We start from the raw sequence: 26,352 nt of genomic DNA, 5'->3' as shown, positions 1-26,352 counted from the left end.
AAGATATAAATATTTTGAAAGAGATACAAAAGGGGGGAAAAATGAAACAGTAAGTTCTTCAGTGAGTAGTCCCACAAGAATGAAATTGATCTTTCGGAATTCAAAACCAGGGTCCTACTAATTTACATTACTCCTGGAAAAAAAATGCTTCAAAAAAAATCCTTAAAAACAATTTTTTAAAGAACACAACCATTATGTGAAGATCACTTCCTTACTTTTATAATTAAGAGCTGGTCCCAGTGGAGACACCGGTGGGGATAAATAATTGTAGAAGAAAAGATTATAAACACATCCTATTTAAAGCCTTTAATCCTTTCGTTATTCAATTCAGCATATGTTTACAGAGAACTCACTATGTGTATTCAATACTGTTAGCAAATTAAAAATATTTCTTAAAAGATGACAAGTGAACGTGAGTGTGGTGACCAGGAAATGCAGTTACTCTTACTATGAGGAAGCTGCAATGTTTCCAGGCAGAAGGAACTCCCCCCCCTCCTACACACACACACACACACACACACACAGGGAAATGGAGCAAGTAACAAATGAAGACCCACAAAATCTAGTAAGCACCAACTGTGAATCGTCCAACTTCCTTCTCTGTAAATAGCGACTTACTAGGTTTTGTTTCACATACTGATAAAATAAATCTTAATGTAGTATCATACCTTTTAACCTGAGCGAAAAATCATTAAAATTCTTCTTTTGGGGCTTCCCTGGTGGCGCAGTGGTTGAGAGTCTGCCTGCCGATGCAGGGGACACCGGTTCGTGCCCCGGTCCGGGAAGATCCCACATGCCGCGGAGCGGCTGGGCCCGTGAGCCATGGCTGCTGAGCCTGTGTGTCCGGAGCCTGTGCTCCGCAACAGGAGAGGCCACAACAGTGAGAGGCCCGCGTACCGCAAAAAAAAAAAAAAAAAAAAAAAAATCTTAACACTTGAGAGAATGATTTTTAAGAACTACTGTGGAGGTTTGGGGGGCGGTAGGATCTGGGCTTATGAATTCAGTGACGGTGTGGCAGCAATAATAACGTAGTAAACAAAAAAAAAAAGTAAAATGGCCAGACACTCAAAATTAAATGACATACACATACTATACTACTTATGACCCCCATTTTAAAGATTAAAAAAAACTGAGACACAGAGAGATTAAGTAAATACCAAGAGTCAGAATTGAAACCCACGGCTCAGCTGCATAACAACCAGGCAGCACTGCCCGCCCAGAAGACGACAAGCACAGCCTTCAAAGCGAAACAAGAGTAGGATTCAAACCTCCCCCGGGGATGGGGGCCGGGGATGCCGACCCTGGACCCCTTCCCCTGCCTTGTTTCCTCAACTGCAGTTTGGGGGAAAATAGCCACTTCACAGGGCTATGGTAAGGTGTGAATAGATAAAACACTGTTTCATAAAACATTTAAGTAGGTACAAACTCATAGTAGCTACCATCCAATAGAGAGCTTCTTTTTTAAAAGACATATAAGCTTTCAAGATGAGTTCTGGATAGAAACCAGCAAAACAGCAAGGGCCCTACACAGAAATCCCTGAGACTGCTCTGTGTTTACCAAATGAGACATGACAGAGTTTGGGGAAACACATAACATTATACAGACAGTGCATTATAATAACTAGTCTTTAAGGAAACAGCAGGCTTCCTTCCAGAATAAAAATTAAAGAACGGTCCTCAGAAAGGAGAGCGTATAGGACATTGGGCCAAAAGAGGCTGCTGGAAGCAATGCTTATGAGGCTTTACAATCCCATAACTGTTTTTAAACATCTTTCAATTGGGGGAGAATGACGAATGTGGTCTTCAGTCCCTGCTGCTTCAGCAAGCTGGATCCCCTAAAGTGAAGCTTTTAAACTTTTTTTGGTAGAAGAGATCTGATGACAACTCCCCAGTGCACGAGAGCTGCTCTGGTTGTGACACAGACGTGAAAAAAATGAGAACCACTGCACAAACTACCCACAAAAATCAAAGCTGTCCTAAACCCTTGCGAGGACACAGGACCATCCGCCGAGAGCCTTCGAGAAATGCAGCATCTCAAACCCCACCGCAGACCTGCCGAACGAGAAGCTCCCTCGTAATAAGATCCTTGTGTGATCAGCGTGCAGCGGCCGAAAACCTCCTGGAACGTTATTTGGTCTCAATCCTGGACTCCTTCCCACATCCTTCCCCACCACGAGAGCACAAAATACGTAACTGGACAAATAACACAAAGAAGATAATAAATACTTGTAGAATTAAAGCTGAATAAAGCGAAAGCGACGTCGAGCTACACATGTCTAGGAAGACAGAAATCAGAATGTTCCCATCATACATTACGACTTCTCAGCTAAGGAAAACTCAACTGTACGAAGTTCCACTGCTTTTCCAAGTCAGAGCATAAACCCAAACCAGAGCTGAGCACCTCTACAACACGTTTACTGTCAAGTCCAAAAGTACGGTTTCAAGTTCCAGGCCCCAGGACACGTCAGCCTGACAGCACTTGAAACCGTTAAGCTTCTTAAAGCACCAATTCTATACCAATGAAATGAGAGAAGATTGTCAGACTACCTAATAAATGGTTAGGATCAAATACACGAAAACACCCAAAAAAGATCCTGAGTAAATCGTTTCCTCAGTCAGAAGAAAAGCGCTAGAATCTATGAAAGTACGAAACAGTGTTTTCCTTTTGTACAGAATTCCTCGTCTTTAAGGGTCTCAATGCTCTACCGACTGAGCTCGCTGGGTGTACCAATACCTTGTGTCTTTAAAAAAAAAAAATTTTTTTTTATAAAAACACACACAATTACACAATTTCTGTGACTACTCAGGAATATCAGGAATAAAGCTAAGCAGTCTCCTGGCAAAACTCAATTTAAGGCCCTGTCACCAAACATTAAATGTACCTCTCTTCAACCTGTGAGGTAAATTCTCAGTTTCCTTCCTGTTGACAATCCAGGCCTGACTGGACCCTGCCTGGGCTCTGGACCCTGCCTGGGCTCCGGTCCCTGCAGTCAGCACTGCAGACACACATACAGACCGCCTGCATAACAGGGAGGGTTTCCTCCCAAAGGCGCTCGCAAATGTACACGTTTGTGAACACGGGCAAAATCTCCAAGACCAAGCAAATGACCCATCACCCAAGAAAATGCTCAGGAGTACCTCCAAAGTACACTAAAAGGTTAAAAAGCCAACGAGAGAAGGCAGTTATCAAGTCAGAAACTTCACTTTTTATAAGAAGTTTTACAGTCCAGGGGCTTGGTCTAGGGTTGGGGGTGGAAGCAGGGGTGTGACGAGACAGAGGCCACTTAAGGGTTTTCCTCCTCTAACAAGAAACAGGCAAGCACCTAATAAAGGGGCAACAAGAGGTGACGGCTCAGCACATCTTCTGATAAACTCTAGGATGTTCCCCAAACACAGGACAGACACGGAGGCCTCAAATTTCCCAACTGGGGGCAGCCACCCGGCACTTTCCACCTTGCCGGCCACGGGCACACGCCTGACTTGAAAAGACTTAACAAAAGAGTTATATAGCCCCAACTTCCTTGACTTTAATTAAACTTGGCTTCCACTTCTGAAAACCCCTCAAGTTTTTATTTTGTTTTGTAGCCCCACTAATGCTTTTCATTGAGAGATGCTGTGAAAAGGAGAAGCAAATTCTTTGCAGCTGCATGTGAGCATCCTGCCAACTGAAGCACAGGACGAAGCACTCCCATGTTAAAAATGTCCAACTGAGAGATTTACAAACCAGCAGGGGGGAATGGACGGAGGAAAGGAAGACGTGTGCGTGTGAAAGATCTGCAGAAAGCTCCCTTTTTTGTTTTTAAGTCCCAGGGGCCTCTGAAGGCTTGTCATGCTTCAGCGACTGTCACCCCCTCCCACTTTACCCCCTTTCTAAAGCCACCGGCCTTTCCAGACACATTCTGCACAACCACTTTTTAGCTGTTCTTTCTTTCACCCCCTTCTCCGCAGGCCTCCCCCAGCAGTTCAGCCACAACTGGATAAATGGAAAAGAGAAGAGGGAGGAAGCGACCATTTTCCTCCGACCAGAGGAAGCCCAGAGTTAAGCTGCACTCCTGGCAAGGAGACGGACAGTCCCCTTGGCAAATGAGCTTTTTTCGTTTCTATCAGCAGCAGCAAGATAACCACGGTCAACAACAATCAGAGCTCCAAGCTGACGAGCTTTTTGGTTGTGCTGCTGAAGCGCTTATGCAGGAAGCCCTAGCTGTGCCCTTTCAAAAGGCTAATTCTGGTCAAATGTGTCACCCTAGAGGGTCTGGAGGCTTTGGTTGAAATTTCTACATCAAGGGGTAGGTCCAGAGAAGGGAAAGAGTGGCGGCACCGCCCCTCAGCACAGGGTCCAGTGAGCAGATAGTTTCATAAGCAAAGCTTTCACTTCCATCCACCAGCCATCCACCCTCTGAGTGGGGAGGAGTCCATGTCCCCCCCATTTATACCGTGGCCAGAGTATAAACGACTCATCCCCCCTCTGTCGCTCTGGGGCTAAGACACAGGAGTTCTGACCCAGGAGCATTCTGGGGGGCCATGCGAATGTGCATTCCACGGAACCACTTTCCTCATCTGAACCCTCGGATGAATGGAGCTTACTTCCAGGGCCCCAAGTAACACGGCCACATCCTCGGAATGTAGGTAAAACACACAGCCCTCTGGGGATCAGCATGCACACAGCCCAGCAACCTCTGATCCCATCCAGACGGGTGTACGGTAACAAAGAACTGTCAGACTAACAGCCAGGAGGCCCCGTAAGGTCCTCAGTAATGAAACCAAGGTGAAATCTCCTTCCTACATCACAGCGGACTTCTAAAGGCAGGAGAGCCAATGAAATATCCTCCCATAAAGACTTTCAACAGCAGGGGTTGAAACAACCAACCAGAAAACTCACCAGAATCGGCACACTCCATTCTGAGTATTCGAGTCCGTCCACATTTTTACTATCGTTTGAAACCTGATTCTAACAACAACGTTCAACCTGGACTGTTTCACCACTGTCGCCCTGCCAGGGAGCAGGCGTTCCCTCCTCGGCACCTGAAGCCATTTACATCAGCTGGTTAGGATTCAGCCGCTCCCTTCCCAGTCGCTGGCATCCCCAGGCCTTTTGCTTCCCCTCAAACAGATCTCTGAACCTCCACATGGGAAAAGCAAAGCCAATGAATGCTACATCTGATGCTGGTGAGCTGCTCGCCTAAGATTTTTCTTTGGATGGGTGGAGGGCGTTGAGGTCAGGAGAATGACACTCCAGGAAGCTCAGGCTCTGTGCTGAGCTCACCACCTCTCCCCACAGCCAAAGGAGAACGATTTAACTAATCATCTGCCATCCAGCAAGCTGCAATACGTCAGTATTAGTCCAAACCCTCCACCAAGCGGCTGTAAGAGAGCGACACTGATGTGCAGCATAAGGGAACACAGTTACACCAAACAGAACACCTCGTCTTCCCTCATGGAGGCATCTGCATCCCATTTTACAGTGCAGAACGCTGAGGCTGGCTCTCAGATGAGGCCCAGGGATCTCCCAGGGCGCTCAGCCAGTACATGGCAGGGTGGCATTGAGAGCAGTTTCCTAGGAGGCAGGCAACTGAGGTCTCCAAGAGTGGTGAGATGATGTTCACAAAGACACACACGCTCCATCAGATTATGGACTCACAAAATTGTTTTAAAACAGACGATGCAGTACTTCCATATAAGCTAACACAAAAACACGTTTCTGCCTCATAATGTCAATAAAAGCTTGTCATTGATAAGAGACTCCTAAAGCCAAAATATACAACACACACAGCAGCCAGGAGAAACAGGTGAGGCAATGCGGTTCCTGAAGGGCAGCCAAGCACTCTGGGTGGAGAGCGAGGCCCAGGAAACTGCCGTTTCCTTCTGAGGCCCTAAGAGGTAGTTTTTTTCCCCCAGGGGCAGAGGATGTGGAACTCACTGTTTGCTATTTTCCTTTTCATTACTACTGTTCCAGGGTGAGTGTCACGGTTGCTGGGAGGGGCTGCAGGAAGAAAGTAAAAAATCTAGACTGATGTTTGACTTTATATGCAAGTTCACTGTATGAGTTAAAATATGCTTGTCCAAGACCATCCTCTCCCTTCAAGAGAGCTCTTTTCAAGGGAGGACATACCAGGATCCCCAAACTCTGCTTAATCAGTTCAAATACCACATGGGATTCATCGGACCCATTTGTCCTCTTGGGCTCCAGACACTCTGTAGGGTAAAACGTAGAGACATAAAGGAATTAGGAAGAGTAGATGTGACAGTTATTTGAGATAAAGCTGATCAGTACTGACCTTTAATTTGGAGACCCTGAGCCTCGTGCCATCTTTTTTATGAACATGGGAGAACACTTTGGGACCTTTCCAGCTGGGAGGAAGGAAGCACCGTTATTCATCCCCGTTGGCTAAGAGACCTGACAAGCTCCGCTTTTAAAACCTGTACAGACTGGCTACCACCAGTGCCCTCCGATTCCATGAGGCATGACTTTCAGACAGACCCCTGAGCTGAGAAGGGGGCTGAAAATCAATCAGGTTAAAATGAAAGGGACGATTCTACACTATCCCGTGACATACCATGGATGCAGGTCCCTCAAGGGACTAGACGTGCTGCCATGGCTACACCAGGTCCCTAGGGAAGGGGGTCAGCAACCACTGAGGAACCCTGCAGGGATACCCCCTAACTGGCTGGAAAGTGACCTGTCCACTGTCTCCTTCTGTAGCCAAGAAGTAGGCTTCACTTCTGTATCCACAGGGAGACTTGAGGACAATTCCCAAAGCGATATCACTTCACAAAATAAACCCCATAGAGCTGGATCTGGAACATTATTGCACAGATATCTGAAGTCCCAGCTGACAGTCCTATATCTCTTTGGAGCTAGGAGGATTATTAAGGCTTTAAAATTCAATTACAATTATGGGACTCTAAAATAACAAGAAAAACTCTAACCAAAAAAAAAAGAAGAAGAAGAAGAAGACCGCAAACCTAAGTCTGAGATGCAGAACGAAAGGGACATGAATTCAGCACCCCTGCCTTGTCCAAGGGCGGGTCAGTCCCACAGCACAGACGGGGGCAAGCAACTGTCAAAGACAAGGGCTGAGTTGGATCCGGCCAACATTACAAGTACAACCAACTGGTCCTGTCCCTTAGTCTTGTGCTTTTAAAGGGCGGTCGATGTGCCAACTATTTTAAAGCTCCAACACACTAATTCTGTAAACAATAATGGCTACAGCCTGCACACTGCGCACTGGAATGGATTCCTCAACTTGGCCTCATCACTTATGCAGCTGATGAAACAAACACTGACAGCTTTTTTGCATTTGTAAAGGCCCCACAGCAGCTGTGGTGATCCCACCATAGAGCAATGAATTAAGCCTGAAACCCAGCTGGGTCTGAACAGAAGCCTTTTTTGCACAATACAGCAAGACTATCATTGTTAACCTAGGCATTATTGGGAAATATTCTGCATTACATTATAGGGCAGTTCTAACTCAATTCGTAAAATTAGCTCTAATAAGCAATTTTAGTAGGAGGGATGTGGCATTTGCTTTTGAAATGGCACAAGTATGTGTGTAGGCTATAGGTAACACCACACAAAGGCAGCCTGGCAGAACAGAACACAGATTTCCAGTTAAACAATGCAAAGTTTAAAATAGCAACTCCTTCTTAGATATTCACACACATATACACTCACTCACTCACTCACACCTACCACCTTCTAAATTGAGGTGGGTATCTTACCTTGCAAATTCTTGGTTAGTTAGCCACTACAGAGAAAATAGTGAATACAGCCATCTGCCCTTTAGGTAAGGCAAATCAGTGACACAAGAGTCAATCTGGAACCGAGAGCTGTACCAGAAAAACCGGGGAGTGGTGGAAAAACGTGATTAATCTCGTTATTAATGAATTTTTTTGACACTGAACTTGAGCAGTAGGTAATAAGATCCCCAAATGCTAACACACTAGCCTTTGGCTTCCTATCACCAGGAACCTCGAGGAAAGGCAGGGACACCCACACCAAGTCGTCACTCCCAGAGAACCAGAACCCACAATGTCCAAGTCTCCAAAGGCCTCCAGCACCCTTGGTCATGGGGCTTTTTTCCATCCCCACCATTCCAACTCTCTTCTATCGCTTCATACTTTCTACGAACACTTAAAAATGAGCCAGAAGTGCTCTACTCAAGTAGGAGACTGATCTCATCTCAACAATCTCACACCAACTTGGGAAAAATAAATCTGGGGAAAAAATCAGAAATATCCAAAGAAAACATGGCACCATCCCTCTTCCTTAAAAGAACTCCCATTTCTTAAAGGAGTTTGTTATGAGGCCCTGTTTTGATTTTTAAGCATTTTTCGTTTAGGTAAAAGGCGGCTTGGAAGGAGCAAGAAAATCAGGCGAATTTCTAGGTAGACGGTGGTTCTCTTCCCCACAGTCTTTTGCCAAAGCACGTCAACAGCGGTAACCACGACAAAGTCAAAAACCAAAGGTAAGACAGGAAAACAGCCCCTCGGTCCTACTCTGCCGCCCAGAGCGGAGCCAGGGTTTTTAAACTCCTGGCTCCTCCCAAAACTACGTGGTAAATGCTATGCAGAGATGCACCTGAAGGCCCAGAACGACAACCCAAAACACCTGAGCACCCACCAAGAGCCAATCATCCCGTGATGAAATTCCAAGCCCCACCACTTTCTCACGCCTGACCAAGTGTTCAGAGCTTGCAAAGAAAAGGGGGAGGGGAAATAAGACCACTGCTGGCCACCCACAAACAGTGAAGAGTAGCAGCCAGACAGGGAGGAAAGTGCGAACCCCACCACCCCAAGGCAAGGCAGCTGCCCCCCGCAGGAGAGGGTCCCATGCAGCCCTCTGCCGCACAGAACACAGGAGGCTCTGGGACCCAGGCTAAGAGGAACAGCTTCACAGGTGAAAGAGCAGTAAATAAATATATCAGTAGTAATCACCTAGATGGGCAAGACGGTCTAGCTTGAGGTATTCCAAGAGAAGTGCAAGCAGCATCCCCACAAAAACTTGCACACAAGTGTTCGCAGAAGCATTATGTACAAGAGCCAAAAGGTGGAAACAACCCCAATAGCCATCAGCTGATGAATGGATGAGCAAAATGTGGTGTATGCCCACCCAATCGAGTATTATTCAGCCATTAAAAGGAACCGAGTCCTGATACACACTACAACATGAAGGAACCTTCAAAACACTATGCCAAGTGAAAGAAGCCAGTCACAAAAGGCCACATATTGTATGATTCTATTTACATCAAATGTACAGAATAGGCAAATTCATAGAGACAGAAAGTAGATTAGTGGTTGCCAAAGACTAGAAAAACTGGGGTGAGATGTGGAGTGACTGCCAATGGGTATAGAGTTTCTTTTTGGGGTGATGAAAAGGTTCTAAAATTGATCGCGGTGTTATTGCACAACTCCAAATATACTAAAAACCACCGAACTGTTAAGCGAGAAAAAAAAGAAAAAAATCACATTCACATCCAAGATCACTCAGGGAAGACTGAGATGCCTAGGATGCCTTTCTGTCTTGAACCACCAGTAGAACGCCAAAAGAAACATAGTTGAAGAACTGCCAAAGGAACTGGAATAAGTTGGGGATATGAGAGTTTTAAAAAAGAAAGGGCTAAAAGGGGCTGACACTTTGCTAAAGATACAGCAGCCAAGGACCGCAATGTATGCCAAGAATATATATATATACACACACACTGTAGTTAGACTGAAAAGTGTGATGAGGGGTAACTATAATCTCCCAAAAAATAAAAACTGCAACTGGAGGCTTCCTATTTCCCTGCAGCTATGTTGTGGGCTTTAATTAAGAGCATGACAGCCTACCATATTTATCCAATGTCAGTGCCTACTTAGACAAGTCCCTTAAATTCGTTTTAAAACCGTCTTTGGTTGGATTTGTAAATTGGGAAGGAAGCAGTCAGAGGAGGGACTCCAAAAGTACACTCGGTCACTTATCAGCCTTAAAAATCTTTTCACACTCAGCAGGGAGGGTTCTGTGCCATTGATGGTAGGAAAAAAGCAACCATGAAGCACCACCCCAGGTCTTCCCTGGACCGTATGTAATGCCTGTCCGGAGAAACGAGCAGTTAGAACTGAGCAATGTGTTCTGTTCTTTATTGAGATGACCTCCTCCGTGTACAAGTGGAGTAAAAGGACTCCTCTTACAATAGGTACCATTAAGGTCTTCATTTGTATTAAACTGTAAGCAAACAATGTTCAGCTGTAAAAGCTTTTGCAAATCAAAGATTATGGCCTGGGACTTCCCTGGTGGCGCAATGGTTAAGGACCCGCCTGCCAATGCAGGGGACACGGGTTCGAGCCCTGGTCCGGGGAGATCCCACATGCCGCGGAGCAACTAAGCTGATGCGCTACAACTACTGAAGCCTGCGCTCGAGAGCCCGTGCTCCCCAACAAGTCACCACAGTCAGAAGCCCGCGCACCACAACGAACAGTAGCCCCCGCTCACGGCAACTAGAGAAAGCACACGTGCAGCAATGAAGAGGCAACGCAGCCAAAGATAAATAAATAAATAAATTTATTTTTTAAAAAAGAAAAAGATAATGAATGGTCTTCCTTGGTAAACTAACCGTTCTTTTTTTTGCAGTACGTGGGCCTCTCACTGTTGTGGCCTCTCCTGTTGCGGAGCACAGGCTCCGAACGTGCAGGCTCAGCGGCCATGGCTCACGGGCCCAGCCGCTCCGCGGCATGTGGGATCTTCCCGGACTGGGGCACGAACCCGTGTCCCCTGCATCGGCAGGCGGACTCTCAACCACTGCACCACCAGGGAAGCCCCTAACTGTTCTTTATAATCATTATTTATATTCCCAAGAGGCTTTGCCTACTGCTCCAAAAAACTCTGGAAGGAAATAACATGACAACTTCGGCAAGTCTCACGTTAGATGCAAAGGAAAAAGGCTAGTAGTTCCAGAGTAAAACTGTGTTTCATTGGGGCCGTGTCAGCATTGGGGTAGCAGCTCCATGTAATTGGAGCAGGGAGCAGAATTAGAAGAAAAGAAAAAAAGCCACTTTTCAGCTTCAGCTATTTCCAAGTCAGACCCGTCATCTTCCTGACCTCCCAGTGCTTCCTAGCTTACCAGAGCCAGAAGAAAACCCATTTTTATAGCATCATTAGAGTTCTGATTTATCACGAGTACAAAAGAGTGTGCTTCTCAGGGCTCTGCAAGTCTATATTTGTATCAGGAGTTTCTGCAGGACTAAATGATGGTGTTTATATTGAGCTGGGTGGGGGGCAGTCCAGGAGAAAGAAACCAGTACTCCCCAACCTTTTCCACCAGGAGACTAGGCCTGTGGCTCAGATATGCCCAGAGCCCAGAGCCTGGGACAATCAGGCAAGTCAAATGGGTTCTTCACTTAAGGAGATTTCCTTTCACTCTGTCAGCCACCTTTCAGATTCCAGCAAAGTTTAAACCACAATGGTTTGGAATCCTAACAGCAGTTTTGAGGATTATGGTACAGAATGAGTATTTGCAAACATTTTTAAAAACACAGAATGCTGGACCATGCAGTCACATGTACCAATCGCTTCCCCCAAAGAAGTTCATTTATTAAATCCAGACCCTCCCTGACCCCCTGCATGGTGGAAAAAGGTGGTATTAAACTGCATTGGCATTTAAATAGAAATCTGATCTCTGCCATTCAAGGATGTGATCACCACTGGGGATTACTTTCATGCATCTTTAGAATTCTTCCACATTAAAAGTTCTCTCAGGGTGTCAATACCAATATTACTTAACAAACCTTGCCTTTAACTAAAGTTTTAGGTCAAGATTTTAGAGCTAAAACAAAAGGCTACTCAGCCCAAACACTGGTGGGTTGAGGACAAGTGTTCGCTGCCCGTATTTTAATGTGGTTGTCACTTTGGGGATTTAGAAAGTGAACTTCAAGTCAGATCAAAGCAAAAACTGTTTGCTCCCAGGATGACTGCTCATTATGGCCTTAAATCCTTTTTGGAATAAGGTGTGATGTATATAAGTAAATATATCAAATAAACCCCCCTCAAAAAATTGTAACCAACTACAAGTCCCAGTGAAAAGGCTGCAGAGCGAATGGAATCGAACGTCAGACAAAAACCACACAAGAATCAGGCTTACTAGTGAGACTGTTTCCCCGTCCCCTGCTAAACCCTCCTAAATGCACGGGAATGAGCTCTTTACAGAGCAATGCCAAGTGTTTTCGTCATTTTCAAACGATTAAGAAACCAGGTTGACTGCCCGTTTGGCACCTATCAAAGGTGGTAGCCTCGGCCACTCGGGATCATCAGTTTGGAAAGGAGTCACGTGGCATGTGTCAAGTACCCGGTCCTGGTGGCAGGGAGCTACTGCAGGTGGAAGCCATGTGCTACCAATTTAACTGGGACTCCAGCCCACGGATTCTCGCCATCACATCGACTCTTTCATCCCCCAACATCAAGACGTTATCACAAGCTGAAAACAGAACGCACAGCGTTTTCATGCTCTGGGCAACAGAAGAATGGAAAAGGGGGCAATTTAGGTAAAACCAATAAACATTTAAGTCCTACCTCATTTCTAAATGGACATCTTGGGCTTCCCTGGTGGTGCAGTCGTTAAGAATCCGCCTGCTAATGCAGGGGACACGGGTTCAAGCCCTGGTCCGGGAAGATCCCACATGCCGCAGAGCAACTAAGCCCATGCGCCACAACTACTGAGCCTGCGCTCTAGAGCTGGTGAGCCACAACTACTGACCCCATGTGCCACAACTACTGAGCCTGCACTCTAGAGCCCGTGCTCTGCAACGAGAAGCCTCTGCAATGAGAAGCCTGCGCACCACAACGAAGACCCAATGCAGCCAAAAATAAAAATAAATTAAAATTTAAAAAGTAAAGACATCTTTACTGAAGAATGAAAACGAAGGTGAAGAAGTTTATCCAAAAGTACTCTTAAATGCCAAAAAGTAATGCTGCTTCTTAGCAGTTCTGGGATATCACCTCATTCTCGCATGGAGGGAGGGAGGATGATAAAAAGCCATCATCAGAACAATCAAAAAGTGTGTCTGATACAAAGATCACACTGCATTTCACCTTAAGTTTGGAAGAAAAAGCATCTATATTATTTTCAGTTCTATCCTCTTCCTCAGACAACCCAGATAGGCTGTAATCAGCAAGGATGACCCAGAAACATCGTGTTCCCTCTTCAACCTTGAGGCTGGAGAATTACAGCCACAAAGACCTGCAGGACCTAAAATAAGAATAATCTGGTCTAGATAGTTAGTTTATAAAGCACTTCACATGTTAAAGTACGATTCTGCCTCCCCCAAAATGACCTTGAGGGGCCAATACATGAAAGTCTAAGTCTCCCCATTTTATGCATGAAGAAACTGAGACTGAGGGGAAGTGATTTACCCAAGGTCACCGGCTCTCTTCCCACAGGGTTTGGCATCTCTGCTGTCAACTGAACTGTAAATTCTCTGAAGACAAAGACAATGTCATATTTTCTAACCCCTAACAGAGTCAGAGAATACGTCAGCTGTATGTGACTGAACAGTCTTCCAAGCCAGAGCCCAATGGGACCTTTGTCACCGTACAACACCCACCTCACAACCAAGGCTGAAATCACTTGCGAAAAGAATGGGATTCTGGGGTCATTTTAAAGTTATGTCACATCCTCACAAAAAAAGCATTTCATAAACATGAAATATGTAATTGTACAATTCCACAGACGCTTCTTCCTTTACTGCTACAGTCATCCTGACTAAATAACACATTGTGTTCTCAGAGCAATTTTGTTTTACAAAGTGCTTTCCCGTATCTTATCTCATTTAGTTCTAATGCCCTGAGAGAGGACAAGGAAAGAAAATAGAAACTTAAATAAAACCCACCTGACATCTTTACTACTTATTACAAGTGCCTGTATTGGTTTTTAAAAGCCAACAGACAAACCCGCTGGCACTACCTGGGGGACTGTAAATTAGTACAGTCTCTCTCCCAGAAAACAACGTAAAAGGGATCTGAATTGTAAACACACGTAACACAAAGTGGTAGTTCCACACTGAGGAGTTTGGAATTAAGTGCGAAAAGATACAGGAAAAGCATACTGCACACATCACTGTGGACGACAGCCCCCATACTGTGAAAAGACCATCAAGAACAGGCAGGTCGGGCTTCCCTGGCGGCGCAGTGGTTGAGAGTCCGCCTGCCGATGCAGGGGACGCGGGTTCATGCCCCAGTTCGGGAGGATCCCACATGCCGCGGAGCGGCTGGGCCCGTGAGCCATGGCCGCTGAGCCTGCGTGTCCAGAGCCTGTGCTCCGCAACGGGAGAGGCCACAACAGTGAGAGGCCCGCGTACCGCAAAAACTTTTAAAAAAAAAGAACAGACGGGTCAAGAAAACTGTGGTACAGATTGACCGAGTGCCCAGCAGCTATTAAAAATAATGATGCAGAATCATATTTTGATAATTGAAATGAGATATAAATGCAAAGAGCACGGAATAGAACATCTCTTAGGAGTATGAGCCCACATAGGTAAAACGACATTATCTACAAGTGCAGGAGCACCCCGTAGGTAACTGCAGTAGACTTTACCTTTGTGTTGCTCTTGGAGTTGAATGATTTCTTGTAAGGCAAAAAGAATCGTTTTCAAAGGGGGACAAACCCTATTGGCCCACTTAGGTATGAGGATTACATGTAGATTTTATTTTCCCATGAAAATGAATCAATAACTGCAGTTACCATGGATAACTGAGGATCCATCTGGCAGGAGGAAGCATCTCTGAAAGCCGGTCCAAAAGCATTACCCCAGCTGGCCTTCCACTATATCAGGGGCTGGGTTTCATGCCCCGGCTGTCACTGATAAAACGTGCAACCTTTGTTATTAGACACCTCAGGTTTTCTCAGCTGTGAAATTCTGATTAGTGAAGCTCACCTTTTTCCACTAGACCCTTACCAATTCCCTCCCACTAGTGGGTATTATTTGAAATACTCCAAAAGCTTCAAGTCAACAAATATTTCCTAAACTGTGTGATGACAGAAAATTCAGCCTCTAATCGTGTGGGGTTAATAGGGTGAGACACATGTAAACACTAATTCCAGCACCTACAGGTACGTGTGAGGAGTCGGGCCCACAGAAAAGGGGTGTGGCTCTGCCTGACTGGGGAAGAGGGTGGCAGGCTGCCCAGTCAGGCCTCAGCGTGGTCAAGGTGGGTTCCACAGGCAATCCGTCCCCTGAGCAACTTGAGCAACCAAGATGTGCAAAGGCCAAGAGGCTGGCTCAGCTGCAGTGGAACGGGTGGCCAGAAGCTCAAGGTAGAGCAAGGGCTTTTTATGCTGTGCTGAGGACAAACGCAGCTTAGACTGGATCCACTGAAGGTTCATGGTCAGAGTTTCAAGTTCAAGGATTACTGCTCCGAGAGCCAGGTTAAACATCTTTGGTGAAACGTCTCTGTGCAAAGATTCAGTGCCGGTCTAATCTTAATTCTCAATCTGTCAGTCTTTCTAACTCACCACCCAGACATATTCAGAAGTCAAGTGTTGGATAATAGAGAAGAGATTCAACCACCAGAGAGTGGGGCTGGGAAGAGATTACATCACCTTCTAATCTTTTTTTTTTAATTATAGTTGATTTACAACATTGTGTTAATTTCAGGTGTACAGCAAAGTGATTCAATTATACATTTTTTATTTTTTATTCAGATTCCTTTTCATTATAGGTTATTATGAGATACTGAATATAATCACCTTCTAATCTTTAAAGCTTTGTTCTATATCCCAAAATGGGCTTCAGAATATCTGTTGCTATTCATTTGGCTTATTAAGAGGCAAAGTATAGAATTCATCTGATTCATTTACTCCTGAGTCAGCCTGGAAGGCTGCCGACAGACCTGATGTCTCCAGGTTGGTGATTTCCAACTGTGTAATCATACCTTCTTGAGCATTTGTGCATAGTATGCAGTTTACAAAGTGCTTTCACATCAAAAATCTTACTGACCCTCCCAACAAGCCTGTGAGGTGCATGGAACAAGTTTTCCAGGTGAGGAAGCAGCCCAGCGAGGTTATGTGGCTTGCTCAGGGTCACACAGCTCATATTCCCAATCTTGTCCACTATAACCACAGAGATGCCCTACATATTCAAAACAAGCCTGTCCCAATCTGAGGCATTAAATTCCCCAAGCCCACATACTAGCAATAAGGCATGGACTCAAAGCACAAAACACTCCAAGTCCTGATTAGGTCAACATCCAACTGCTGCTTAACAGAATAAGCATTCATGCAGCACCCCTTCTGTAAACCTAGGGAGGGAATAAATGCAAGAAACACATGCTCAGCCCTAATCCCTTCTCATTTCCTCCTGGCACCTGTTTCTGCCCCCAGAGGCACCAAACACTTTTAACAGCTGGCAGAAATAAGAACCAAGAGATAACACACACAACCATTGTAGCCCTAACCCAAATTGTGGCTGGGAAATAATGGAGAAAGAACCACCCAGATTTAAAAAGAGAGCAATAAAACAGGGCACCCAAATGGCTCCCACATTCCCCTGGGTGATTCAGTCACTAGATACCTGGGCTGCTGTCACATAAACCAGAGAGTCTCCTGATGGAAAAGACACACACAACCCACCCCTCTCATGCCTCCCCACCCCCAGCCAAAACTATCATTGGGAAAGAACTCCTGGTTGTACTGGAGAAAATACGTGAGAAGACCTGTACTGGGAGCACGGAGGGGCAAAATTTGTGGCTATGAATTTTATGACCTTCTAGGACTCAAGGTAACTAAACACTGCTGCCAGTATTTCAATGCTCACTGCCTTCCTCTTTATGGGTGGTGGAGCTTGACAGACTTAACAAAATTAGAACTTAAGATCCAATTTAGGCCTTCTAGGCCACACCAGCTCTCCAAAACAGCTCTCAAGAACTTCTGCCAGTAGCGTTCCCCTTTCTAAGGCCCTCATACACCCTATGAATATGCGAGTAATTATGTATAATGTTCCCATTACTCACGCTGCCTCATTAACATATCTAGGCAGCCTTTGTTTACTGCCCGGCCCAGACCCTGGTGAGGATTGGAGGGCAAATGATTTCCCCCAGCGCCCCACGGTACCCTACGCAGCAAAAGTCAGGGGCAACAATAAAGGTGCGAAAAAGCATCGAGGCTGATCTGTCGCAGCCCCTGCGAAATCAAATGAATTCGGAAGCCTGGAGAGCAAACACAGCCCAGGCCGGCCCTCAGATACACCGAAGAGCGTGGGGTGGGGGCACTTTTAAAATACAGAGCACAAACCAGCCGGGTCCCAGGACAACTGGGATCTCAGCTCTTCTTCCACTGAGGACTCAAGGAGACAGCCAGCGGGGGATAAGGGGGTAGCTCCTGCAACTGGTGTTTAAAAAAACAACAAACACGCACTTGAGACAGATCCACTCCTGCTCCTGGAGGCTGACAAACTGCCTTAACTTCCCCCCAACTTTCTCAAGCCAAAACACCTCTCCAAAGGCTGCCAAGAGCCCCCATTATGGCATTTTCCCCTTTTCGGGGCTACTCCGATCACTCCTTTTACCTCAAGTTCATCTGGACTAAAAAGTGGGGAGGAGATACAGCCTTTCACTGTCTGGCTAGGGCCTACCGGCCTCAGTTTTCCCTTCTGTAAAATGGACTCAACAGCCTCTTCCTCTCCTGTGAACTCACTAGGGAAACAATAACTGTGGGCACTTACTTCAGAACTGACATCTTCTCCTCATGATGCTAGAGCGTTTCCTACAATCCAAGCTCCTCTGGCACATTTCTTCAAATGGCAAAGAGAAGTCCCACAAGGCATGGGAGGCCTTCTCACAAAAGCAGTAAAATCTGTGGCAAGACAGACTGGTGGAAGTAGAAAGAAAGCCAAACAGAGATGCAAGGCCCAGGGCTGTGGTCCAGCTGCCCACTCAGATGTGCCTGAGACTTGGCCCTCAGGATAGGATCTACCTCTGCAAAACGTGGGCTCTCTCCCACCCCGCACATCCTGACAAAGAGAACAAAAGAGACAAAAGCCACCTGCAAGAGGTGACAGGACAGGAAGTCCCGGAAGCAGGCAGGATCATTCAACCAGGAGCAAAAGGATATCCGGCAAGTGCTGCCACTTCCTGCTAGGTTCAGCTCTACTTTTAACAATTTTATTCTGAGTCAGAAATGAATGAAAATCCTTGACTGAAAAGTGTGAGGCTGCCAGAAGGCTATAGGGTTGTCTGAAGTCAAGAAAGATTAAACCCTAAAAGGATAACAAAAATCTCACTCAAATTGTCTACAAAAAGGTAGACCAAAGTCATCAGAGTTCCCACCTCCTGGAATGAAAGGGGCCTGCGACGAGGAGGCCAGTGTAGAAAAGGCTTTATGGACAGACAAAAGGGACCAGAAACACGAAGTCTGGGGCCGGGAAAAGGAAGCGAGGCTTGTGGAGGGGAGGGCAGTCAGAGAAATGAGGAGAAGAGGTACCTTGGGAGATGGAAAGAAACAAGAGAACTAAGCAGAAACTGATTCAAATGTGTCTTGTTTCCATTAACAGGTAGGCTTGAGGATTTGAAATGGAACAGATCTTTAGCAGTATCTCCTAAGTAAGACAAAATAATTACAGTTGCTGGATTACAAGATACAAGCTTCTGAACTCCATATAAATGAGGAGTAATATCACTCATCTTTCTGCCTCCGCCATCCTGAGAATGACACAAACTCTAAAAGTAATACAAATTACCTCAGCAGGGCCACTCTGACCCACATTTTATCTATGCTACCTGGCATAAACTAGATAAGCTAGTCTAGTTTAATATTTGAGGATTAAGGCTAAACACAATGGAAGCTCTTATCAGAGCTGATAGGGACCATAAGTTGGTTAGCTAATATAAAGTTTACTAAGCAGGAAATCTTTAAAAAATATATATATATCTACTTATACAGATACGTAGATTATATACATATACGCACATACATGTAACGTAATGAACACATAAATGTGCTGTTACAGATGTTTTTGAGAACTCTTGGTGCTCCATGTTATGCTTTTTTGTTTGTTGGGAAGGAAGTCTGGCCGTAAGTGAAGCTTGGTTCTTAAAAGGGAACCACTTGTAAAGCAACGTGTGCAGAATCCTTACAGATTTTCCCCAAGCCTTTTAAATGGGGAAAATGGCGGGCCCACATCTAATTTAACCGTCTCATTTTTTTTTTTAGTACTTCACTTTTATCAAGGGTTCTCAAACATTCAGCTTCAAGCTTTCATAGAAACCAACTCTCTTTTCACATTCATTCAAAGGTTTACATAATATTTAACCGAAATTGCAATAATAAGTCTAACTGGAATAACCAGATTTGGGAATAAACAACTGACACTTGGCAAGTCTTCTATATGGGAAGGAGCCAAAGGGGACAGAAGTACACACTTCCCAGGCCTGCCCACTGGCCAGGAGCTTCGTGCTGAGATATCACAGCCAGGATGTTCTGCAGCCAGGAGCACCAGGGAGGCTGGGTAGGTGGAAGGCGATTAATAGGAGTGCTGTTACTATAATCCTAGGGGAGACTGAGACCTGGACCAGTAACAGGAGCACCAAAACAACGCAAGCAGAATTCCAATAACTAAACTTCTTAGGCTGCAAAACTTTTAACCATCTGGATGAAAATGTCAGGAGTCAGGTCCTCAGACCATCATGATCAAGGGCAAACCTTAAAAATAGACCAGCTTTTCAGCATCCAGTCACGATTTTTTAAAAAACTCAGAACAAACTACAAAAGTGTGCATCTACCCAAAAAAACCCCATAAAACAAAGAAAACAATGCCTATGGCTAAGAGCTTACTTCCATCCATACTACCCTGGCAATACCAGCTCTACTCTATATAAAAGACTGTGAGTATAACCACTCTTCACTCGAGTCTGAGCTGCCTGCCTGATCATTTCATGTCATTTTTCCAAATCCACATTACTGACTCATTACCGTTCACTTCACCGAAGTTATATGTTTTGAGTGACATGTTTCATCCTTATTTTTCCACTAGCCCTGTAATTTTTAGTGTGCGATTTTGTAGAACTTGAGGTTTTTCACCAATGCAGACACCATGCTACATTACATACACCTCTGGTTACATAGATCTGCACTGTTCAGTAGGATAGCTACTAGTCATATGTAGCTCTTGAACTTTTGAAATGACTAGTCCAAACTGAGTTGCCCTGTAAGGGTTAAAAAAAATACACCAGATTTCAAAGACACAAGATAAAAACAGAAGGCAAAAGATCTTAGCAACTTTTGTACTGATTACATGTTAAGATAATATTTTTATTATACTAAGGTTAAATAAAACTATCATTAAATTAAAAACAAAAAGGTCCAGCTTAGCCTTTACCGGGTGTTTTAATGTACTGGGCTTAATATGACTTTCCCATGTCGTCTTTGAAAGGAAGAAAAGGGTTCTATTTTGAATCTAAGAAACATTGGTTACATACTCCACAAGATTTTCTCTTTCTGAAGGAGGAAAGTTTAAATAACCTTTGGAACAGGATATGTATTAGCACTGGAGTTATTTCCAAGACGTCTGTAAGTCAATAGCCCTCAGCCCAGCAACAGGAACTGGTCTAACCTCCTATGACAGAGGAAACAGCCATTAAACCATCTAAGTACCAAATAATTCTAACTGGCTATTTGGGCCAATGGCTATGGGTGACACACAAGTCAGGTCTACAGTAAAGTAATAATAACCGAAGTAATAATAACTCAAATTGGATTATTTTTAAACATAATTTTTTTTAATTTCAGTGACACACTTTGGACTCTTAAGTTGACAATATTCCTTCTATAATCTCTCCAGACAGTGACAGTTGCTAAATTGTCTCTGCCCGAGACTATGTAACAAAGAGAAAAGTTTTCTCCACTACTAGAGACAGACAGAAAGCAAGCCACATGAACAGCTCAAAAAAGGAAAAGCTGGGCTTCTCTGGCAGCGCAGTGGTTAGGAGTCGGCCTGCCAATGCAGGGGACACGGGTTCGAGCCCTGGTCCGGGAAAATGCCACATGCCACGGAGCAACTTAAGCCCATACGCCACAACTACTGAGCCTGCGTGCCTAGAGCCCGTGCTCCACAACAAGAGAAGCCACTGCAACGAGAAGCCCGCGCACCGCAACGAAGAGTAGCCCCGGCTCACTGCAACAAGAGAAAAGACCGCTCACAGCAACAAAGACCCAATGCAGCCAAAACCAAAATAAAATCTTTTTTTAAAAAACCACCATTCACTTTATAGCAGTACACCACATATACTCGATAAATATTTGTTAATCGATAAATATTTTTTAAAAAAGGAAAAGTGTAGCAATTAAATAATGTGTACACATTTTTTCCCCCAGAACTGTAAAATAATTCAATTGGGTGTAAAATGGGGGGGAAGGGGGGCACCGCAGGGGACAGAAGCTCATAAATCCTACCACTACATTTTGGTGTCGTTCTATTTTTTTCTTTACAATTTTATGTAATTATAGTAAATCCCACTTTTGAATCTAGTAACACAAACTTTTCCCAGTTTTTTCAATCATACTGCACCTTTAACTCAGAAAATTAGGTACTTAAAATTTACAGCCTAGTGTTACAAATTCTGCTTGAGCTGTCCTAGGAATCAAACTGGTAATCTGTTTTCACGCTAACTGTATGAATCATATCTTCATGTGGCAGAGATTTTTATTTCAAACTCATACCTGCTATAAAGCATCAAAGATCAAATGCTTTCGCAACCTGGGTATCATCTGTTATTCTGCCTAGGAATAACCAACCAGTGGAGTGATGGAAATGGCATAAAATACCCATAGAGCAAAACATGCAACTGTTTTTATTGTCCAAGTGAATTAGGGCTTTGAAAGGCAAATGTTTTCAGTTATTTAAGGTATTGTAGCGGGAATCGTACCCAGCAATTAAGACAGGATTACAGTGCAATTTATGAGTTTCTCAAGGACGTCATTTAATATGAAATATAACAATCATTTCTCCCAAAGCCTGCCATCTACAATCCCACCCCCAAACTCTGCTTTGCTAAAGCAATAAACTAAACGGGAACGCGGCAGGCATCTAAGGCTTTTGAGACTACTTGCAGGAAATGTGCTGCCTTCCACGAGCTCAAGTAATAATTCCACCTTACAATGAAAGAACATACATACTGTTTTACATCTTCCACGGACATTATCTCACGCACGTGACCTCAGATAAAGTGAAGTGACAAAGGCACGTATTACTTTTTCCATTTTACAGAACAGTAAACAGACCCAGATTTCCAGCCTCTTGTTCTCCGGTTCTCAAGAACTAAACCCAGAACACCTTAGACTCGCAGTCCAGTGCTCTTTCAAGCACGCGCATCAATGACAGTCTTCCCCCGTCTGCCCCACCCCCTAAAATACTCAATAGGCCTAGAGCTGGCACAGCGAAGAAGTGCCACTCTGGTGTTTCAAGGCATCCATAAAGAGCAACAGTTGATGCTGTGCAACATCACCCAGAAAGGCATCCCGCCACATCCTGCCGAGACACCCCCAACACGACTTAAAAGTGACAAGGTGGCCAAATCCACAACACGGTTCTCCTACAAAGCCAAGCTTCCCTGCATGAAGTTTCCCTGCTTTTCAAAAGCGTTGACGAGAGAACACGACCACCACCACAGTAATGCCACGGCATCAGCAGACCTGGAAACAGAGGAAACGAAAACGTTTCTGCAGACAGAAAACGTCTCCGCCCTGCTCCCCACCCCCTAAGTGGAATCAGCTGGGTCGGGGTCGCTCGCAGGGGGCCCACAGACTCTCCGCGCTCACCTGGAGGGAAGCGCGGCGTTTCGCTGCGGAAGGCCGAGGCCGGTCGCATCCTCCTCCTCCTCCACTTCCTCCTCCCACGCGGCAGCCCCCGCCTCCGCGCCGCTCCCTCCTCCCCCGCAGCCCCGCCGCGCTGGAACCTCCCGCCCGACTTTTGACGTCACGGAGGAGGAGAAGGTTCCACCCGGGCCCGTCCCTTTGTGACGTCACAATGACAAAAGAACGCGGCCTGAGCGTCCGGGAACCCGGAGCCGCGGGGGGCGGAGGGAGGGAGGGGAGGCCAGCGCGAGGCGGGGGAGGAATCAGGGGGCGGGAAGGGGGCGCGCTGACGTCTCGCCGGCTTAACCTGTTGCTCTCGGGCCCGCACTGGAGCCAGCGGGCAGGGCCGCGGGGAGCCGGCCGCGCCGCCGCCGCCATGCTCCGCCGTGCGCGCGCTGGGGGGCGCCCGCCGCAGCCGCGCGCCGCCCGCCCCCTCCCCGCCACGCCCCCGCCCCGCGCGCCGCACCGCCCCCTCCCCAGGCCGACCGGCCGCACCTCCCCCGCGCCCCACCCACCCATCCGCCAGCCCGCCGGCCAGCGCCGCCCGCCCGGAGCCCGCAGCCCTGAGCCCGGAGCCCGGAGTCCGGAGTCCGGAGCCTGCAGCCCGCCCCCTACAGGCCGCGCGCGTATTCCGGGCCCCGGCCCAGCCCGCCGCGACCCCCGAGCGCCCTCCCTTTCGCAGCCGGCTAGAGCACATCGGGAACACGGGCTCCGCTCCCCGAGCGTTAACTCGTGCTCTGCCTCCCGCGGCCGCCGCCAGCCACGGGCAGGCGGCCGGACGCCAGGACTCGACACAATCCGCTGACCACCGGCAACACAACATCCCACCCCACGCCGCTCCCCAACTTCGCGATGACTGGGGCGGGGGTGGGGGTGGCTCTGGTCCAAGTTCTACCCCTTTTGCTTTGTGGCTGCACCCGGATCGGATGTGCCCCGGGAAGGCGTCCACGCTCGCAGACAAGGTTGTCTCCCTGCAGTTTCTACTGCCCGAGTTTAAACTAGTCCTTTGCATTCTCCCCAGCCCTCTGCAATGCGGATGTATTTTAATTCTTAAATTCTTTAGGGAACAGCTTTTTAAGTAAGGCTTAATTATTTAACCTTGCATTTCTTTCATAGTTGAAGTTTACGTGTCTAGATTAGGATCAGCCCTCAAGAAGAGATATTCAGCTTTTCCATTAAATCTATTTTTTACAAAACCAGTGCCCCGAAGGTCATCTCCCATTACACACATCACACTGCTCAAAAAGGGAAAATATTAAGACCAATTTGTCGACCCGAGTTAAATAAAACTTTCTTATAACATTGCATTATTCCTAATGTGTGTTCATTTGGCCTTTTTTTTTTAATGGGTTCTTTGATTTAAAGCATGCAGCTAATCACCGATCACTCGAGTGCATATTTGGTTAATCCTCGGACCCCTCTCCCCTCCCTCCCCCCAAACTTAAAAAAAAAAAAAGCCACCACACACAAAACAAAAACACTCCCCATGCCAATCAAAACGTAGCTGTACTATGCACAAAACAAATTTAACTATTCCACACCAGTTAAATCTCTGAATAATCACCCAATTTCAGAAGGCCAGTTAACTGGGAGTAATTATTTGTAGTCACTTACATATGCATTCACATGCCTTCTTAAAAACATTAGCTATATTGTATGTCTTTTTCCCCCTAAAACTGGAAACCATGAATTTTTAAACAAAACCAGTCCCATTATTAAAGTCAATCCCAACAAATGCATTCGCTGTAACGCGATTCCCAATTGGTTTATGTTGCGAACCAAATAATCCAAAACGACCACATACATTAAATTTGATGTGCCAGTGCAAGGAACAAGATCGCCATAATCGGACCCTCGATTGCAACTTAAAGGGCTTCCAACACACATGCGTTACACGATTTCCCAAATAACATTAATAATAATAACACAGGCTCATTTGCATGCAAAGTGCAATAGGGGCCAAATCCGCCCGAGAATGCAGTTTAGTCACATTACCGCAGCCCCTACACCCCCACCCAGGCTCCACCAAAATCCCCTGCCTTTCATCTAAAACTAGATTATGGTTGTGTCATTCGAGGTCAATTTATTCACTGGAGGTATCGCTACACCAATCTGTTTTTTCGTCCAAACTAGGCAGACACGACTTTGCCTGAAAAAGCCTTCTTTCAGAAAAGAAAGAAACAGCCTTATCGGACGCTGTGTTTAAAACCCTTCAGCTGCAGAATTATCTATAAACTTGACATTCACAGCCATTGCTTAAAACTACAAGTCAAAGGATGTGTTGTTAGGAGCACTTACGTATTTCTTCTGAATGATATTCCTCTTGGGTCTTTCCTTGCTCATTCTGAGATCCAAATGCTGATTGCAAAAGGGGACAATTGCTTCATGAATTTAAAGCCGTCAGAAATTTGCAAAAAAATATCCTGGTGGTTTTTATTGTTGTTGGTGGTGGTGGTTGATCTTGGAATCCGACTTTTCTTCCTCTTCCCCCAAAGCCCGATTCGCCTTGAAATAAATCCGAAATTGGGAAGGAAAAAAAAAAAAGCCAAAGACGAAGCAAACAAAAAAAAAATTTCACTTTAGTAAAACACTCATAATGGAAAATTTCCCCCGAAACACACACACACACAAAAAAAACCGACGCCCTTCACTCCCCCCCCTTTTTCCTCCAAAAACTACATCAGCGAAACGTGAAGGTCCTTAGTGTCTGATCCGTAGTTACATCTTGGAAAAGAAAAAGGAAAGATAAATAAAAAATGTTGGAAGTCACGTTTGTGCTGCAGCAGCAGTGCGAGCAGAAGAGTCAACTCCAGCGGCGGCGGCGGCGGCGGCGGCAGCACCACAGCGAGGGCTCGCCGAGTCTCTTTTTTCCAAGCCCCCTAACCAATGAGAGAGAGGCTATCCAGCCCAACTTTAAATGGACTCTGCTTTTATACAAGTTAGGGCTCCTCGGATAATTCCCCGCCGGACGCTAGCCGAAAACTCCCACAGCTGGGCCACCAAGCGCCCGCCTCCTCCGGTGCCGACCGCCCCTGGCCGAGCCCAGAGGACCCCCGCAGCCCCGTCGACGAGACACCCGAGAGGCCTCGACGAACCCTTCCCGGGCTACCCCTCAGACATCGCTCCCACGCCGAGCCTAAGAGTGGAATTGAGAGAGACTCCCTAGCTCAATGCATGGCACGCTCGGTCGCTCCACCTCACCCCCTTTCCCCAGCTTGCCGCTCACCCCACAACCGCCACACGCTAGCCCCCGCCACGCCTCGTGTCTACCTGCAGCCGGGCTGCTGGGTGCCAGTGCCCCAGGACGGCCGGCCCCGGGGAGAGCCGCCTATTCCCGGGGCACCTTAGAATGGTCCCCTTGATCTTCTGGAAGTTGTAGTCCCCCGACTACAAAATGGCTATGGCCACGGGAGCTGGGAACTACAATTCCCAGCCTGCCCCGCAAGCCTGTCACTCAACTCCCCTCCCTCCTCCCCGCCCCCTCCCCCTCGCCGGCCCTGCCAACAAACGCCTGGACGTGTCCCGCGTGTGACACTGAGAG

At 46.2% G+C, this 26,352-nt stretch overlaps 1 protein-coding gene across 7 annotated transcripts in view; it reads right to left on the bottom strand.

Moving 5' to 3' along the window:
• Window positions 1-25,996, bottom strand: part of JARID2 (jumonji and AT-rich interaction domain containing 2) — a 242,835-nt gene extending 216,839 nt beyond the window's left edge. For 2 of the 7 annotated variants that reach the window (XM_033863846.2, XM_033863842.2), the window contains exon 1: window positions 25,110-25,996. Coding sequence is in view for 2 of the 7 variants with exons in the window: in XM_033863842.2 (XP_033719733.1) it covers window positions 25,110-25,154 (45 nt within the window). In the remaining 5 variants the exon portion in view is untranslated. Of the gene's footprint in view, window positions 1-5,917; window positions 5,981-6,109; window positions 6,193-22,775; window positions 23,205-25,109 lie in introns of those variants that run through there. The other 5 variants (XM_033863847.2, XM_073810351.1, XM_073810350.1 and 2 more) reach the window with 5 other exon arrangements.
• Between the last annotated feature and the right edge of the window lie 356 nt (window positions 25,997-26,352).

This window comes from Tursiops truncatus, chromosome 10, assembly GCF_011762595.2.
Source record: "Tursiops truncatus isolate mTurTru1 chromosome 10, mTurTru1.mat.Y, whole genome shotgun sequence".
In the NCBI taxonomy this organism is placed as follows: Eukaryota; Metazoa; Chordata; class Mammalia; order Artiodactyla; family Delphinidae; genus Tursiops; species Tursiops truncatus.
This window is presented reverse-complemented; position numbering and strand designations above follow the sequence as displayed.